Below are 17,223 nucleotides of genomic sequence, written 5' to 3' on the forward strand. Positions count from 1 at the left end.
TGAGTACATACAATTCAAAAGAAATCAATACCTATATTAATTGACCTAAAATTAGGGTACCATTAAATAACGTCAACGATTATTATTTATTTATAATTCTCAAAAATTTGTTTATTTATTTTTTAGTAAGATACAAACCTAAATTATAAAATTGGAGATAGAAATTAAAACACAACAAAAGTTTCAGTATAGTCTTTTTTCTTTTCTTATAAAGATGCAAATATGCAATACAGTTATACAGTAGGATGCATTTAGAGTGGGGAAGAGAAAGAAATAGAGACACCAAAATTACTCGAGCAAACTTTCACCCGGAAGGAGACTTCTCTAAATAAAATTTAAAAAAGGGAAAAAAAAAAACTTACTGTAAGACACCTACAATAAACCGAAGACTCATTTATGAACAACAACAAAGGAATGCCAAAGTTGTTGTCTGTGTGTGGTTTTATAATGTTTAGGAGAAGTTTTACTATTTAAAATTTTGAATTTAATCAAATAAAAAGATGGACGTAAAAGCAGAGAAGCAGGTAGCCTTAGTAATCACAATAGGACTGGGTCAATCATGGGTTTCTAGCCGTGTCATAAATTTGGCAGTGAGAAATCAGATTTGCAGGGGAAATAGGGTTGTGTAAGGTTTAGTGTTGCAGTCAGCTTCCAACTCTATATATATATATATTTTTTAATCCAAATTCTAACTTAGTCTCTCTAATATTGCTCTAATTACAAAAATTAAAAAATAAAATAAATTATAAAGAGGTATAAATTTGTGAGGCTTGCAAAACTGATGATGTATCAAAATTTTAAAAGATCAACAAAAAGTCAAAGACTTTGGTTATATATATATATACTAAGTCGCTAACCTGTGCAATGCACGGGAATAGCTACTAGATGAGTTTCAAAAAAAAAAAAAAACATTATTTTTGAGTTGGATTAGTAAGCAAAAAGATATAGAAAGAAATAGCCCAAAGTTTTATTAGTTAGGCAAAAGAAAGCAATGTTGTTTTATTTATTAGTTTTTGGTGGGAATGAATAAGAGACAAAATGTTGCATCTCTAATTTAGTTTGTATTGTATATATAGGTTTATACAAGATAGCTTGTAATATACCAAAATGTGCTTATTGAAAGGTCATAACCCTTCAAATTGGATATATATTAAAGGTACCCATTGAACGAAAATGACCCTATTGACCAAAAATATGCCTCTTGAATGAAAATGTGCATTTTGACAGCAAATGTGTCTTTTGTCTAAAAATGCGCATCTTCAATGAAAATGTGTCTATTGACCGAAAAGATACCTATTGAATGAAAACGTGTGTATTGATCGAAAATGTGCATATTGAATGAAAAAGTGTCTATAGGGTCATAATTCTTTTGGGTATAAATAGTGGTTCATATTCATTTGGTAACTTCTTCTCTTTCATCTTTCTTAGAAACACAAGAAACCTTTGGGTCTTCTCCAAAATTGCTATTTGTAGAACCCAATAAACATGGTTGTATCTTGGGGACAAATTTGTAGTAACCCTTTAGCAACTCTTGGGTGGGGGCAAATATTGTCTAAGGACATTCAATTATGCCTCCAAGTTTATCAAATTTTATGTTTGTCTACTGGATCATTTTGTTATTTCATTATATTACTCATCTAAATTCCCAATAGTTTGGGCAATTGATTTTTTTGTAAGTCATTTTTTTTGGGTTAATTGTGAAAAGGTCTAGGAATCAAGCCACACCAACAGTAGTAACAATAATACTGAACGATTTCTTTAAATGTCTTACAGATGCTTTTCTTCTCAAATTTCTCATTCTCTTCCCTACGCCTTACTGATGTTTTTCTTTTCAATAACAGTTTTTTATTTTAATATATACATCTTATGTAAAACGGTGAGTAGATACTAAAACCTAACGGACAAAATGAAAAGACACAATTGTTTGGTGTTTTTAAATGTATAGGTGGCATAAATTTATGAAGCCAGGTAGCGAAAAAAGGAGTGGTTAACAAAAAGTCAAATGTTTTGCTTTTATATTATTATTACTAGTCGCTAACTTGTGCTATGTATAGAAAAGTTCAACAATTTTATTTTAATATATTATACGTAATTGTTTCTTTATTAAGTACTAATAAATAAAATTTCAATTAATTTCATATTAAATTTTGATATAATATTATATATGTTATTTCTAGAGTATGTTTTGAACAAATAAATCAAGGTTTATAGTAACCTGAGGGTTATAACTAGGACTGAGATCGGGTCGGGTTGGTTTCACTGCCACCCGCAACCCGACCCAATAGTAATCGGGTTTATCAAGGAGAAACTCGACCCAACTCGAAAATTACGAGTCTATGGTTGGGTATTGGGTTGGGTCCCTTTTTTTTATTTTTTATTTTCAAATTGTGTGAAGGTGAATCTATGAAAGGCCTAAAGAAACATTGAAATAGTCACCACTTTCATGAGCTATTAATGGGGAAAAAATTACTTACTCTATTAGTCTGACATGCCATTTAAAAGTTTTCGTGGTTTTATAATTATTTTTAAACTTCCATGTTGGAAGGATCTCCACATTTTATGATAATAAATATTAATGTCTTTTTATTTATCAAGTTAATGCATGTCTATGTTTAGGCAATATTTTTTTTTTGAAATTATTTTACTAATTTAGTGATTGACATTAATGTAAAAAATTAAACTCAATAATTTATTTATTGTCGTATAAGCTTAATGGTCATGATTTCTTGATTAGGCAACAAACTTTTACAATTTTTTCCTTGTGTACATCATGACCCAATCCTCATTGAATGAGAAATAAATTTTACCATTTTTGTTTACATCAGCACTAGGGCGTAGTTTGAAAATATACTTTCCAATAATAAATAAGATCCTTGGTATAATTAGGACCAAAATAAAAACTTTTTTAAACAACAATTTGACTTTCACTATGACAAATATTATTGTTAGAGTTATTCCTTTTTTGTAAAGTCCAATTATTGTATCATCATTCTAACCTTCATTTGGATGGAAAATATTTTCACTATTAGTATCATTTAAGAAATTATGCTACAATAAATCAAATTATGCTAAAAATTATATTTGGAAATATTGCAAGAAAAGACCATTACAATTTAAATAAAAGCAATATATAAAAACAACATTTGGCATTGAAAGTTACGGAAAAGATCTTTTTTATTATTATATATTTTAAATTTAAGATCGGTCGGGTTAGGTTGGACCTGAGATTGACCTGAACCTAACCCAAGCATTCATCCAACCCACCCAAGACCATTCGGGTCAGGTCAGGTTGGCCAGGTCTATGCTTAGCCCTAGTTATACTGTAGGTTCATATAACAATTTTCACATTAAAATTGCAATAATATAATAGCAAAAACTCACATAAAAATAAATACAAAAAAAAAAAAAAAATTGTCTATGCTTGTATGCTTCCATTTCTCATGGTTGGAAATCTTCATTACTGTATACAGTTGTATCTATGTATGATGAAATCTTATTTTTCACCTTAAGAAAAAGTTAAATCATGGTACCAAAGAGCAACGAAAAGTTGTTTTCAAGCCCCTAGTAGTGTTCTTTCTTTTCCGTGGTACCCTAGATCTCCCAAAAGTTCAACTTATATGCCTTGAAAATGAAAATAACTAATTAACTTCCTTGAAAATAACAAAGACCTCCACATGAAATGTCCACTTAATAGAATAAAAATCATATTCTTTAGTTTCACTAATCCACAGTTGAATTTAGTAAGTCACATTAAAGATAACATTAAAAACTTTAAAATTACATACGGTCCATCAATCCCATCTTGAAAATCAAAAGATAAAATCATGTGGCTTGAAAATCATCATCTAAAGCATTGCCATGTCAAATAAGAAAAAGAATATAACAGACATTGAGCACACGCTTAAGGCCAAATGTAAAAACCTAGAATTGAATATGTTTCCCAATATGAAGCTCTTGTTCCCTTTTTTTAACTTGCTAAGTGTAGCTTTTGGTCTAACTTCAAAATTAAAATCTGCAAAATAGGAATTTAATACTTTAAAAAAGTTTTGTATCCCTAAACTTATTTTTTAATGGGCAAAGAGAAAGCGAAGAGTTTAAGAAAAATGCTTTCATATCTATCTTAGACATAAATCCTTTTTACAATCCACACAAAGTCAATCACTAAGCTATCATGCATGAAAATGTTTATGGAGTGGTCTCACACCATTGGCATAAATGATATGCATTTCAAAGTGTTTCGTTATTAAACTTTCCATCAAACCCCAAATGTGCTATAGATCATCATGCACAATTCAAATTCTCATTCTCACTACTTTAAAGTAGCAACACATCGACAATAACAATAGTAAGCAGTCAAGTGATATTATTATGAATCTTTAGTACTCTTCCCAGATACTACCAATATGCATGAGTATTCATTCATCTGATAATTAATTTAATATGCATATGAGTTATCAAGTTAGTATGTGCAAGCTTAATATGAAATTTTAATTTGGTACGTGCAAACTTGTAAATATGACATTTCAAGTTTAATTTGCATTCAACAACATGTGATTGCAGAATACTTAAAAGTGATATGCATAACTTTTCTTTTTCTAGCTAAATGTGCACTGCCATTCTAGAATTTGCAAAGTATATTAGAAGATACTGTAAAACTAGAGGGAAAAAACCAAAAAGAAATTGGAAGAAGTTGGAAACACACCTAAAAAGAACCATCAATTCGATAAAACACTCATTATATATTTATAAATTCATGATCAACTATCTATTAATTGTACATATCAAGAAGCCAACTCTACCTCAAATTGAGAAGTCTGTCTTTGTAAGTTTCTATGGGATTCAGATTAGAGATAGATTTTTTATTCTTATATAACATATCTACTTCTTATAATTAGTACATAGCTAAAAATTAAATCCATTGCAAAAATTGCACAAAATAATATAAATGGATCAATAAAAAAAATGTGAATGTGCTGTTGGGTCTATTAATTATTAATTACCAAAATATTAGTCACCTTAAGAACGCCATTGTTTTTTGTCCATCCCTTCAAAAGAATCAATTAAAAAATGTGATTGTGCTACTGGGTTTATTAATTGTCAAACTCACAGTAATCTTCATCCATGGCTTCTTTGGGATGATGTTGATCTAATTTCATCATCCTTTAATTTTCTAACTTGTACATGCGAATTAGATTTTAGATTGTTGTCATGATACCCATTAACAAAGCATCAAACAGGGCCAAGAAAAACCCTTTCACAAACCCTTTCTTTTAAAGTCATAGATAATAGGTCATACATAATGGATTTGTGGCAACTATAATAGAATATGCTTCAAGGCCCCAAGATTTATAAGCTACTTAGGTCAAAAAATAAATTCCTAAAGCCATAATCTATTAATTCTAAAGACAACCACACACAAATACATCTAAATGCTAACAGTTCTATATAAACAAAATTATAACTTTAAAAAATCAATAAAGACCTATAAAGAATATATAATACAACTTATATAGCTTTGAGACTTATCAATTACCAAAATATTAGTCATCTTAATCACAATATCACATAGAAACGATTATATGAATAGACTAACAGGCTTCAACTTATAGCATTAGAACATATTTCTAGTAAATTTTATTTATAATATGATTCTTTTAACCAACCCAAACAATATCCACTTAAAGCTTTTTTCTTCTTCTGGTAGCAAATCTAAGTCATGGATGTTTACAGGGACAGAACAATATACTACCACTTTAAAAAGGCTTAGACACAGAAACTTACCCCAAGTGAATGAACTTCTGATGGAATCATTAATTTGAGAACTTCTACTTTTAAGAACCCCTTCAACAAAAAGAAGAGTTTTGACATTTTGTCTTTGGAGGATAAATTGACCCAAAGCTGTAATCCCTTTGGGGTTCTCTTCTTGCAAGCATTTAAGGGTGAATAATTCCTCTTCTTGCTATCATCAACTGCACACAAAATATATATATATATATATATATATATATATGAAACAAAGAGGAATAAGTTTCATATAATAAAGCACTGACATAAATTTTCTAATTCATATTAATCAACAGCAAGTCAACAACAACAACTGATATGTCTTACCTGCACATCACAGGGTCCAATTGTACCCTTATGGCCTGCACAATCTTGATGAGTAATGCCTCCCTAAAATCCAAAAAACCCAACTTCAATTTCTCTGCAATTAAACCTGATAATAATCAAGTAATTGAATAGCTTTGAGACAAAGTATACCTGTAACATATATTTGATAGTCTTAAAACTTGTAAAATAGAATTCAAATTAGTATATACCGAATTAATCACACACAATGAATCAATATTAATGAATGCAAATAACATAAAAAATAACAATGAGTGCGGAAACTCTATGTAGATGATCTAGAAATCCACCAAAAGGAGTCACTGCAATCCATATCAATCAAAGAAAATTGAAACTTGAAAAAGATCAAATTGGAATTTTTCATTCATGAAAAATTGTCTAACATCAGAAAAGGATCCAAATTCTTCAAGTCAATCCTGAAAATTTAATACCCATGAATCGAGATTGACACCAACCAAACTTTAAAGAGTGAGAGGACTACAGTTAGAAATGGAGTTAAGGGCGACCTTGGAGGTAGAGTGCTCGACATATTCGGTGTCAAAAATTTCAAAGTGAATGAGAGCAAAAGAAATAGAGCTAGAAAAGATTTGGGTTTTCTTTTTCTTTTTCTTTTTTCCCTTAAAAGGTTTCGTGTAGCATGGTATTTAGTTAATTCTAACATCAAATTCTACAAAAGACAAAATTAGACTCAACCAAGATTTTTCTCTACAATTGTTTGTTGCCTCAAAACCTTATCATGTGAAGAATTGGAACAGAGAAAAAACAAATGTAATGTGTGGTTTGATGGAGTTGTTTCAAAGCTATGCACAGGAAATAACTGTCAAAGAGAGGAAGAGAGAGTATACAGAAAGAAGTGGTGTTTTATGTCTTAGTTTTGCATTTTTGCATTTCAGTTTTTTGTGGGATCCTATATGTAATGTATTTGTAACTGCTATCCAAGAGATAGAACAATGTCTCTTGTTTACACTCTAACGGCCAACTTTGAGCATCCCACCTCGTCCTTGGATACATCCCTTCCTACGAGGCTTTCAATTCGCTTGGGACCCTATAAAGGCCAAGCATTCTCTCCTTTCTTACATCAACGTCAAAATGAAGGGGTTTCTGCAGAACACACAAATGTACAAAGCCAGACAGGCCGTACCTCATTGATGAAGAAGTGATTCTCCTCCCCTTTCTTGGACAGCATAGCCGATTTGAACCCAGAGGATGAAAAATTTAAGGGTGAAGGAGGATCCGAGATTGACGAGATGGTTCAGCATTGAACCCTTATAGTTGATGATTTCGTGGCAGCCCCTCATGGTGAATCGAGGCAATTGCCATCCCCCACCACTCCAACAACCGTAGTGGTCACACCCACTATCACTCAACGCAACAAGAGTCAGCAGATTGAGTTAGGCTAGGGAAGCCGACCACCCCTAACTACCATTGTTTGGACCCTATCAGAGGGATCTTGGGTTGTGACTCCTAAGCAAGAAGGGCAAGGTGATTTAGCTCTCCCTCATCCCCCTTTTCTATACACCCATAAGTTTAGGGTGCACAACAGCCTTTTATGCGGCCGCCCACTCCCTTCCATCGAAGGCACATGCTAGTGGAGGAAAGGTGACAAGGGTTGGATTGCAGATAGCCTTGGCAAAGCTCTACTCATCCCGTCCAACGTGGTTGCGTCCCAAACTCTAAGGCTTAATGCTAGTTTAGAGCCCAATCGGATATCAAATTGACTTGACGAGTGTTAAAATGGAAAATATAACCTTTTAAATGAGCACAAATCTATTTTTGAAAATAAAATGACCAAAGTGGCCCTCGGCCCACGTATGTGGGTAGTAGCCTATGTACGTGGGCCAAAGGCACACTCTTGCGTACGCAGGCACACTCCTGTGTATGCAACTATGGTTTTAGAGACATAAAAAATGCAAATTTTCTGCAATAATGGCTAAGGTTTGGAATGAATATCACACCGTCTGGGACCCGTTCCAAACCCCATTTTTTTCCATTATAATAAGTCTTACATGGTATATTTTCAAAGGACATAGAAATCCCATGGGAAAAATACAAGATTCACTAGAAAATAGTGAATCAAAATAGAGTTTTTTATAAAACACCCTTAAGTCAGTTTTGTTTTATTGGGATCTTTTTTGGACCCAATCATTTTAGTTTAACGTTGCTAATTACATTTTTATTGAATTGTGATAGATTTGACTGAGAGGAACGGTTAAAATGAGCTTATAAAGCTTCTCATTTGAGGCATTGAGTCTAAATCTTTCTTTTCAGTTTTAATTTTGGTTTGTTTGTCTTATTTATGTTTATATATGTTTGTTTAGGTTAGTTTTATGGTTTTTATATCCTGAGCATGTTTGGTTGTTAAAATTAGGGTTTTTATTTGTGCTTTGTTTTTCTACTTTGCTATTTTTGGGATAGGGTTTCGAGCAGATCTGTGCACGCATGCCTTATGCATGTGTACATGGGCCTCCTTCTACGTATGCAGGTGCTTGGCCTGCGTACGCAGCCTTCGGTATGAGTATGCAGGCCGCTACCCAAAAACCCTAGTTTAGTCTTCTGCTTCTATCTCATTTTATTTTCTTATCTCACATGTTCCTGTTTAAGTTTCTTTTTATGTATATGTGTATTTGATGCCTCTGTTTTACATGTTTTATTGTTATTTACCTTTGATATGCTAGATTAGGGTTTCATCTCTTGTTTCTTAGTTAGATACAATGAACATGCATTCACATGCCCATGCATAATGCCATAGGTGTTGAGTTGCTGCAAGGTGAGTAAAAGTAAGTCATGCATTCACATGAACATACATATGTGTTGTTATGTTTTGTTTGATGAAGATGTACATGTGTTGTTGTGTTGCATTTTGTGTTTTGTGTTTAATTGTTAAATGATGTACTTGCTGCTATGATTCAGTTGCTGCCTTATATATGACATGATAGGGTTTCCACATGTTAGATGAATGCTAGGGTTGTATATGTGTGGTTTGGTTTCTTAGGCTTTATGGATGGATATGTATGGGTTTTAGGATAATGATGCCATGTTGTATACTTAGATGTATGCTAGTGTGTGTGTGTGAGTTTAGGACATAAGTGTTGAACATGATTTTAACGAGTTTAAGACGTAAGACACAATGATGGGAGGCCAACCTTATGGTTGGGCGGTCTTGGATGCCTAACACCCTCCCAAGAATGTACCTAAACTCCGAACCCATATATCTGGTAGTAAGATCAATGGTCCTTCCTCGAAAGGACGCTATATTCATAGTTCCTAGGCCATTGCAAAACTAAGTGGCGACTCCTCCGTTGTGTCCACATGTGGTAAGGAGTTTCACATTTTGTACTTATATATTTTTGTCACATCTCTTTTCGCTTTTAATATTGATGTTTCCTTTGATTCTCCTGCAGACTAGCCAGTGAACTCAAGTATTGGAGGCTCGTTTGAAAAAGGTAGCCAAGGACCTAGAGAAGGGGGTTGCCTTGAGGCAGCACTTCAAAAGCGAACTCCAAAGTCTGGCAGACTTGATCCACCGTCTTAAAATAGCTCAAGCTATGGTAGAGAAGAAGGTGGAGACCCTTGTGAAAAGGGTTGAGGAGGTCAATCTCAAGGTTACCGAGGCCTTAAGTGTGGTCACGTCCAAGACTGCCGAGATGGAGGCGATGAAATAGCAGTGTACCGAAGATGAACAGAACAAAAAATTTGGGAAAATTACACTTTGCCCACCTGTGGTTTGCCCGAAAAACATTTTGCCTATCTGTGGTTTAAAAACTGGCACTTTACCCACCTAAGGTTAGTTCCGTTTGTCTCCCGTTACCGACCTCTGTTAAAAATAGGGGTAAATTTGTATTTTTGTTACCTTATTATGTCTCTCTTCTCTCAAAACGTAAAAAACTAAAAAATCAAGAGAAAGGAAGATCTAATAGTTATAATCTCTCTCTCACACATACATCAATTGATTCTCTTTTTAATGTTTCAATTCTGCATAATGTCACTTTATTATGCTTATTGTTTGATCTTTAATTGAGGGTTCAAATGAACGCTTATGATCATTTGTCACAAGAAAATTCTGCTTTTTACCACTTAAGACAAGCACACAACCATTGTCGTCTTGTTGACAAATTGTAGAATTTGATCATTTATACTAAATAATCGAAACAAAAGAGAGGGTTGTAGACACTGTATTTTGTACCCTTACGACTCGGGTCTCTGTTCCCCAATGATGCCGAAATTATAAGACCCAAGGTCGGATTAGGGCCCAATCAGATCACAAATTGACTTGAGAGATGTTAAAATGGAAAATATAACTTTTTAATGAGCAAAAAATTTATTTTTGGAAAATAAAGGCCAAAGGAAACCTTTGGCGTGCGTACGCGGGAATGAACCTACGTATGCAGCCTTAAAGCCTGCGTACGTAGGCGCAAGCCTATGTACGTGGGTAGGGTCTCAGAAACCTATGAAAGGCAGTTTTTTGCATTAAAGACTGATGTTTGGAATGAATCCCACATTGTTTGGGAGCCGTTCCAAACCCCCATTTTCACAATATAAATAGCCATACATGATACCTTTTCAAAACACATAGAAATCTCACAGGAAAACACTAAGGTTCACTAGAAATAGTGAATCAAAGAGAGAATTTTTCACACAACATCCTCAAGTTAATTTTATTTGATTAGGACATTTTCTGGCCTTGATCTTTGAATTTTAATATTACTAATCGCATTTTTATTGATTTGTGAATAGATTTGACTGAAAGGAACGGTCAAAAATCAAGCCTAAGAGCTTTTGCTTTGAGGTATTCTTTTTAAGCTTTCTCTTTTATTTCTGCTTTTAATTATGTTTTTGATCTTCTTCTTTTTGCTTTGTTTATGCTAAAACATGTTTGTTTAGATTAAGGTTATGTTTTTCCTTTGTTTTGAGCATGATAGGATGTTAGATTTAAGCTTTTAAGTCATTTTCTATTTCTAGGTTAAGGTTTAGGGCTTGTCTACGTGTGCGTGCTTCTTGCATGCGTATGCAAGCTCGAATTATGCATATGCATACAACTAGATGACATGATACTAGATGTATGCTAGGGTTTATGTTATACCATGTTAGATGAATGCTAGGTTTGGTTAACATGTATGCTAGATGTATGATGTGAGATAGGAGCATGATTAAGGTTTATGGTGTGATGAGATGCCATGATGATATGACATGTATGCTAGATGAATGTTAGGAGATGCCATGATAGATGTATGGTTAGGGATGATTGATTTCATGTTGATTGTTAAATGTATGCTAGTGTGTGTGTGAGAATAGATACAATATTGGGTGTGCCTTTAATAGAATTAAGACATAAGACACAATGAAGGGAAGCCAACCTTAGGGTTGGCCAGTTTTGGGTGCCTAAGACTTTCATAAGACCATACCTTAACTCCAAACCCATATCTCTAGTAGTAAAATCAAAAGGTCCTTTATTGAGAGGACGCTATATATATGGTTCCTAGACCATTGCCAAAACTAGGTGGCGACTCCCTATTGTGTTCACAAGAGCAAAGACTAGAAAGGCAAATAGAAGAGGAAGTGGAAAAATGAAAATATGTTAAGAAATAGTAACTGGCAGGTAGAGCATATTGTCACTCGCACTGGAAACACCAAGTTGTAGTGTGCATTAGAAGCTTTTGATGAGCGTAGTTGAGAGAAAACCCACTATACATTTGAAACTTGTGACAAATTCCTCATACGTATTCATTTGAACCCTCAGTTAAAGATCAAACAAAAAGCATAATAAAGTGACATTATGTATAATTGAAACGTTAAAAAGAGAATCAAATGATGTATGTGTGAAAGAGAGATTATAGTATTTAGATCTTCTTTTTCCTTGATTTTTTTAGTTTTTTTATGTTTTGAGAAAAGAGAGGCATAAAAGGGTAACAAAAATACAAATTTACCCCTATTTTTAACAGAGGTGGGGTAACGGGAGACAAACGAAACTAACTTCAGGTGGGCAAAGTGTTAATTTTTAAACCACAGGTAGGCAAAAGTGTTTTTTAGGTAAACTACAAGTGAGCCAAGTGTAATTTCCCCAAAAAGCTTTCTTCAATTTTTTCTTCTCAACCAAACAAAAAGTTTTCCATCCCTCCACTTTTACACCATTCCAACCAAATACAAATGACAGAAACTAAGGGTATGTTTGGTAACTACTTTTTATTCTTATTTTTTGTTTTGAAATTTTTTTTTTTTTCTATTTTTGAGACTAAAAAACTTGTTTGGCAACCCAAAATGGACAAAAAACAAAAATTGTTTTCAAAACTCAATTTGTGAAAGAAACTGAAAACATGCAAAACCTGTTTTCAGTTTCTAATTTTCAAAAGTCAATGAAAACACGCATTTAATTTGATAAATCTGTCTCATTTAATGAGTTAGCATTAGAGTTCAAATCCAAATAACAATATCTTTTAGTATTTTTGATTTTTTCTTTAAAAAACTATTTTTTTAATTTCAACTTACAAAACATGTTTTCGATTTCAAAAATACATGAAAATTGTTTTTTCTTTATATTCCCAAAAACAAGTTTTTGAAAATAGAAAACAAAAGCTGTTACCAAACATAACCTAAATTTTTTTTTATCCTCCAATTTTCTCATCTTCTCCCCATTTTCTATCTCCCACTTTTCCATCTCCCCAACCAAACGAACCCTTAGTTTCAGCTAGTGAAGATGCATATTGGCTTAGAGATTTGTCTTATGAGATTCCACTTTGGGAAAAGCTAATTCCACCCATATTAATACATTGTGATAGCCCACAATCGATGGAATTAAAACCGTTATTACAACGGTAAATCCAAACCTATAAGAAAAAAAACATAGCATTGTGCATTCTTATTTAAGTAGTGGCATCATAACTATGGATTATATCAAATCTTGTGATATTCTTACAAATCCATTTACCAAGAAGCCCTTAGGGTCAAGAATACATTGACAGGGATGGGACTAAAGTCCATAGATTCATGAGCTATGTATGAGGATACCCAACCCAAGGACCAAAGATCCTAAGAACTGGGTTCAATGAGAAAAACAAACCATGTGATGGTCGTAAGAAATGTACTATTTATATATTTTAATTATTTATTTGTAATTAATTTTATGATTTTTCATCCTTATGGTGTAAGCGCATTTATCTTGTAATTAATGTAGGAGAGGTCGATTAAACTCTTAATAAGCTTTGTAGCTCATATGAGTTAAGTGTCAGAATTACATGAGCACCGTTGAAAAATTTCACCTATGTGAGTGTGGGGGGTGGGGCCACTCCCTATGAGATTTGGACTTAATCTCAAATACACTCATGAAAACTGGGATCAACACAATGTGCTAATTATTAAAGCTCATGTCAACACTTGGGTTTTTTTTTTGTGCAAGCAGTGACACTAAATTTCCCAAAAGCAGTCATAGTTCAAGTTAGAAACCACTACAACTCTAGAGTTGAGTTTGTTGTTTTACTAATGCTCTATTTTTTTCAGCATTAATGTTTTATGGAAAATTGGTCATTTTCTAAAAAATATTTTCTAGAGAACTATCTCATTTTCCAGTATTTGGTATAATGACCTTGAAAATGAGCTTGGAACGTTTTTTGGTGTTTGGTATGCACAATTTTTTTTATAATTCAAAACATGTATAAACATATATATTGTGTAAACCCAACTAATATAATCAATATATACAAAGAACACCGTTTATCTAATAGAATTTGGAAGAGAGGAATGAAAAAATTCACTATTGATAGCAATATAATGAAAGAATTCACATTTGATGGAACCTTTAGAAACTATTTGAAACAGCCAAATCTATGTTAGGACATATGTGATTCACTTATTAGGAACATATGTCACTATTTTATGTAATTGGCTAATCCTTTGACAAAACGTACTTTACTTGTAATTGGGTAGATCTAGGTGTTTTTAATACTTCAAGAAACTGTGTTTCAAGATCAAGTGTTGAAGTCATCAAGTTTGTCCAAGAAACAAGCTGAAAAGTGCAAGTTCATTAAAACTCAACAGCTAGCATGTGTCGAGGTTTAAGAAGTTGTTCAACCCGTGTGCTTGACACCTGCTCGACAACTACTCGACACCTCCTATCTATCGAGGTTTATGAAAGAATCAGAAATTCTGATTTGTTTTCTTGGAATTCGTGAATGTGTCTTTAGAACTTCTTTTCTCCTAACCCTAGATATATAAAAGGATTATTTTAAGGGCTGTCAAAGAGTTCACCAGTTGCACAAGCTTTGAGAAAAGTCTGTTCAAGCAAATTGTGACCGGAGACGAAGTTTTGCCCTAGTTCATCTCTTCTGAAGAAGTTGCTGTGTTTTATGCACCGTAGGGTTTTGTGACCAAGCATCTTCTTGATCTTCATCGTGTAGATGAACTGAAAAATTTTGCAGCCAACAACCTTCTCTAGTTGGTGATTGAAGTCGCGTACTGGGATCCGCGCAACTGGTTAGTCACGTACTTGGGAACCATGCATCAAAAGGAGAAATTGTCACTACAGAACAAGTCCAATTGGGTATTGGGGTAAGGGTTCAAATGTAGGTTGGTATAAGGTATTGAGATTCCTTTATTTGTAACCGCTTGTTGTGATAATAATGGAATTTCGGGAGTGGTAACCTGAAAATCACCTCGTGGGATTTTTGCCGTGTAGGTTTTCCCCATTCTTAAACATAACACTGTGTCAATTTATTTTCCGCTGCATACTTAGTTTAATTGGTGATTTGTTTATGCTACCGCACGCTTTGCATGTTAATTTGATTAATTAATAAACTTGGCTAATTAATCAATTAATTTAATCACAAGAGGTCAATACATTTTTGGCCTATCAATCTATAAGCTTTAAAATGAAAGAACTATAACAGTGTGATGCAAAATTGTAATAAACTTTGTAATACTCCCAATTTACGCACAACCCGAGCAAGCAAGAGAAAATCCTAAACAAAAATGACCCATGGCACAATGAATGGGTATCTTAAGATAATGGTGAAGACGCCAGTTTCTTCATGAAAATAACAAAAATAATCATACATAATATAAGAAAAATGGATAAATAGCCAAGAATAAAACATCTGACATACGAACTATACAGTAAGCCCCAGGAGACCCCAAATAGAGGAAAACAGAAGATTCACAAACCCCTAGGGTGATCACCCATGCTAGACTTTCACAAATTATCTTTCATCTAAAGTATAATTGTGTCCCCTACAATGCAATCAACAAAATTATCTTCCATCTTAAAACCATTTTCTCAAAAACTACAATTTTTACTTATCATTGCCGATATGTTTGTCTTTGCAAGGAGCTACTTTTTGAATTAGTACTAGAAGCTCTGTTACAGATTATTGAACGATACATGTGATGGGAGACGCAAAATCTACAAGGCTTCGGTCACATGAAGTAAGAAGTACAATTTTTTACACCCGTCACAAAATCTACAAGTATTTACACCCAGTTTTTTGTCATTCTACTATTCTATTACTAATGTCAAATTTTAATTAGAAAGTGCAATTTTTTTAGATGAAATCGCCAATCACATTGCCAACTAAAAAAGATAAAATAACCCAACATTCACATTGTAAAAAAAAGCTTTTAATATATATATATATTGTGCACTTCCACCCCTCCCCCCTTATGGTATCAGAGCCATCTGTTTCTAGCAGGTGATAGTTGTGTTGTGTTCTTTCTACTCTATCTTTTCCTCTCTGAATCTTTAATTTTTTACTCTTCTGTGTCTTCTTGTCTCCGTTGGTGCCACCCTCGTCGTAAAGTGAATTCCCATAATTGAACTGTTAGGCCCGTGATGCTAGGAAAGCGTTAAGGCATGAGAGGTATAGGGTTGTTACAAGGCCCAAAAATACATTAAATGGTATTATTTTGACAAAGGACATAAAAATATCACACCACACTATTCAACACTAAAAAGAGGTTTGTTACTCAACTACATACTTCTTAAATTTCCCAAAAAAAAATCTACGCGGCACATGACTCAATGTATCATCATGTCCTTGAACTCTTCAAAATTAAGCACCCCATTGCCATCAAGATCAAACTGGTTAATCATAACAACACATTCTTCAAGGGCTCTTGACTCGCCAAGTCGGCTAAGCATACTCTTCAGACTCTTTGGTGTGATGCATTCGGCTCCATCTGTGTCATACATCTCAAAGGCTTCTCTCAAGTCCTTTATTTTCTCTTCTTCACTCCCACTTTCCATTAAACCAACAAAATCCTCCGACCCCAGCAACCCATCTCCATCTGAGTCCAAGGATTCAATCACTGTCTCAGCCTCTTCCATCAGCAACCCGCCACCTATTGATTCAATGCAACGACACAGTTCCAGGGCTGAGATTTTACCATCTTTGTCTTCATCAAAATGTTGGAATACACGGTTGTATGCACTGCATTTGTTCATGGTTAATTCGACGACAACTGAAATAAGATTATATAAACAAAGAGTTCAAGGGGAGATTTGAGAAAGTATTCAATGTAGTTCCACGAAAATAAGCAGCTTAATATTCGTGGCTAGCTATGAAGACCAAGGCTATAAACTGGCAAAAGTATATTTACTAGACGACTGTGAATAAGAGTTGGCTGTAAGGCTGAGTTATGAGACCTCGATTTATACTTTTGGCAGACACGTAGTTCGTTGAGCCTAATCTGAAAGTTCTCGGAAAATGAAAACAACTCGTACGTGCTTTCTTCTTCTTTTTTCCTCCTTTTTAAGGAGTTATTACCTTGGGGGATAGTCTTCGGAAGAAATAGGCAAGAAAGTGCGAGCCTTTTAGTTTTCAACTTTTCTCAACAATCTTGAAAATGTATTAATTAATGGCAAACGTTAACAAGCACCGCACCGAGTCCAAATCTTCTGTCTCACTTTTTCTGCTCCACTCGATACTCCACCAATAAAAACTTACCACGTGTTAACATAATTAATTAAATACTATCATTAATTAATAATGGTAATATTAATAAGTCAATAATTATAATATTTAATTAATTATGTTAACACGTGGCAAGCTTTTATTGGTGGAGTATCGAGTGGAGCAGGAAAAGTGGGACAGAAGATTTGGATTCGCACCG

General features: G+C 33.7%; 1 protein-coding gene across 1 annotated transcript; it reads right to left on the bottom strand.

Annotated features, from left to right (window-relative positions):
- Positions 1 to 15,764: 15,764 nt before the first annotated feature.
- LOC115979231 (putative calcium-binding protein CML19) lies at positions 15,765 to 16,714 on the bottom strand. Its single transcript, XM_031101212.1, has one exon. It carries the CDS (start codon positions 16,553 to 16,555, stop codon positions 16,130 to 16,132), a length of 426 nt encoding a protein of 141 aa, XP_030957072.1. The 5' UTR covers positions 16,556 to 16,714; the 3' UTR covers positions 15,765 to 16,129.
- Positions 16,715 to 17,223: the final 509 nt, after the last annotated feature.

This window comes from Quercus lobata, chromosome 3 (genome assembly GCF_001633185.2).
Source record: "Quercus lobata isolate SW786 chromosome 3, ValleyOak3.0 Primary Assembly, whole genome shotgun sequence".
NCBI lineage: Eukaryota > Viridiplantae > Streptophyta > Magnoliopsida > Fagales > Fagaceae > Quercus > Quercus lobata.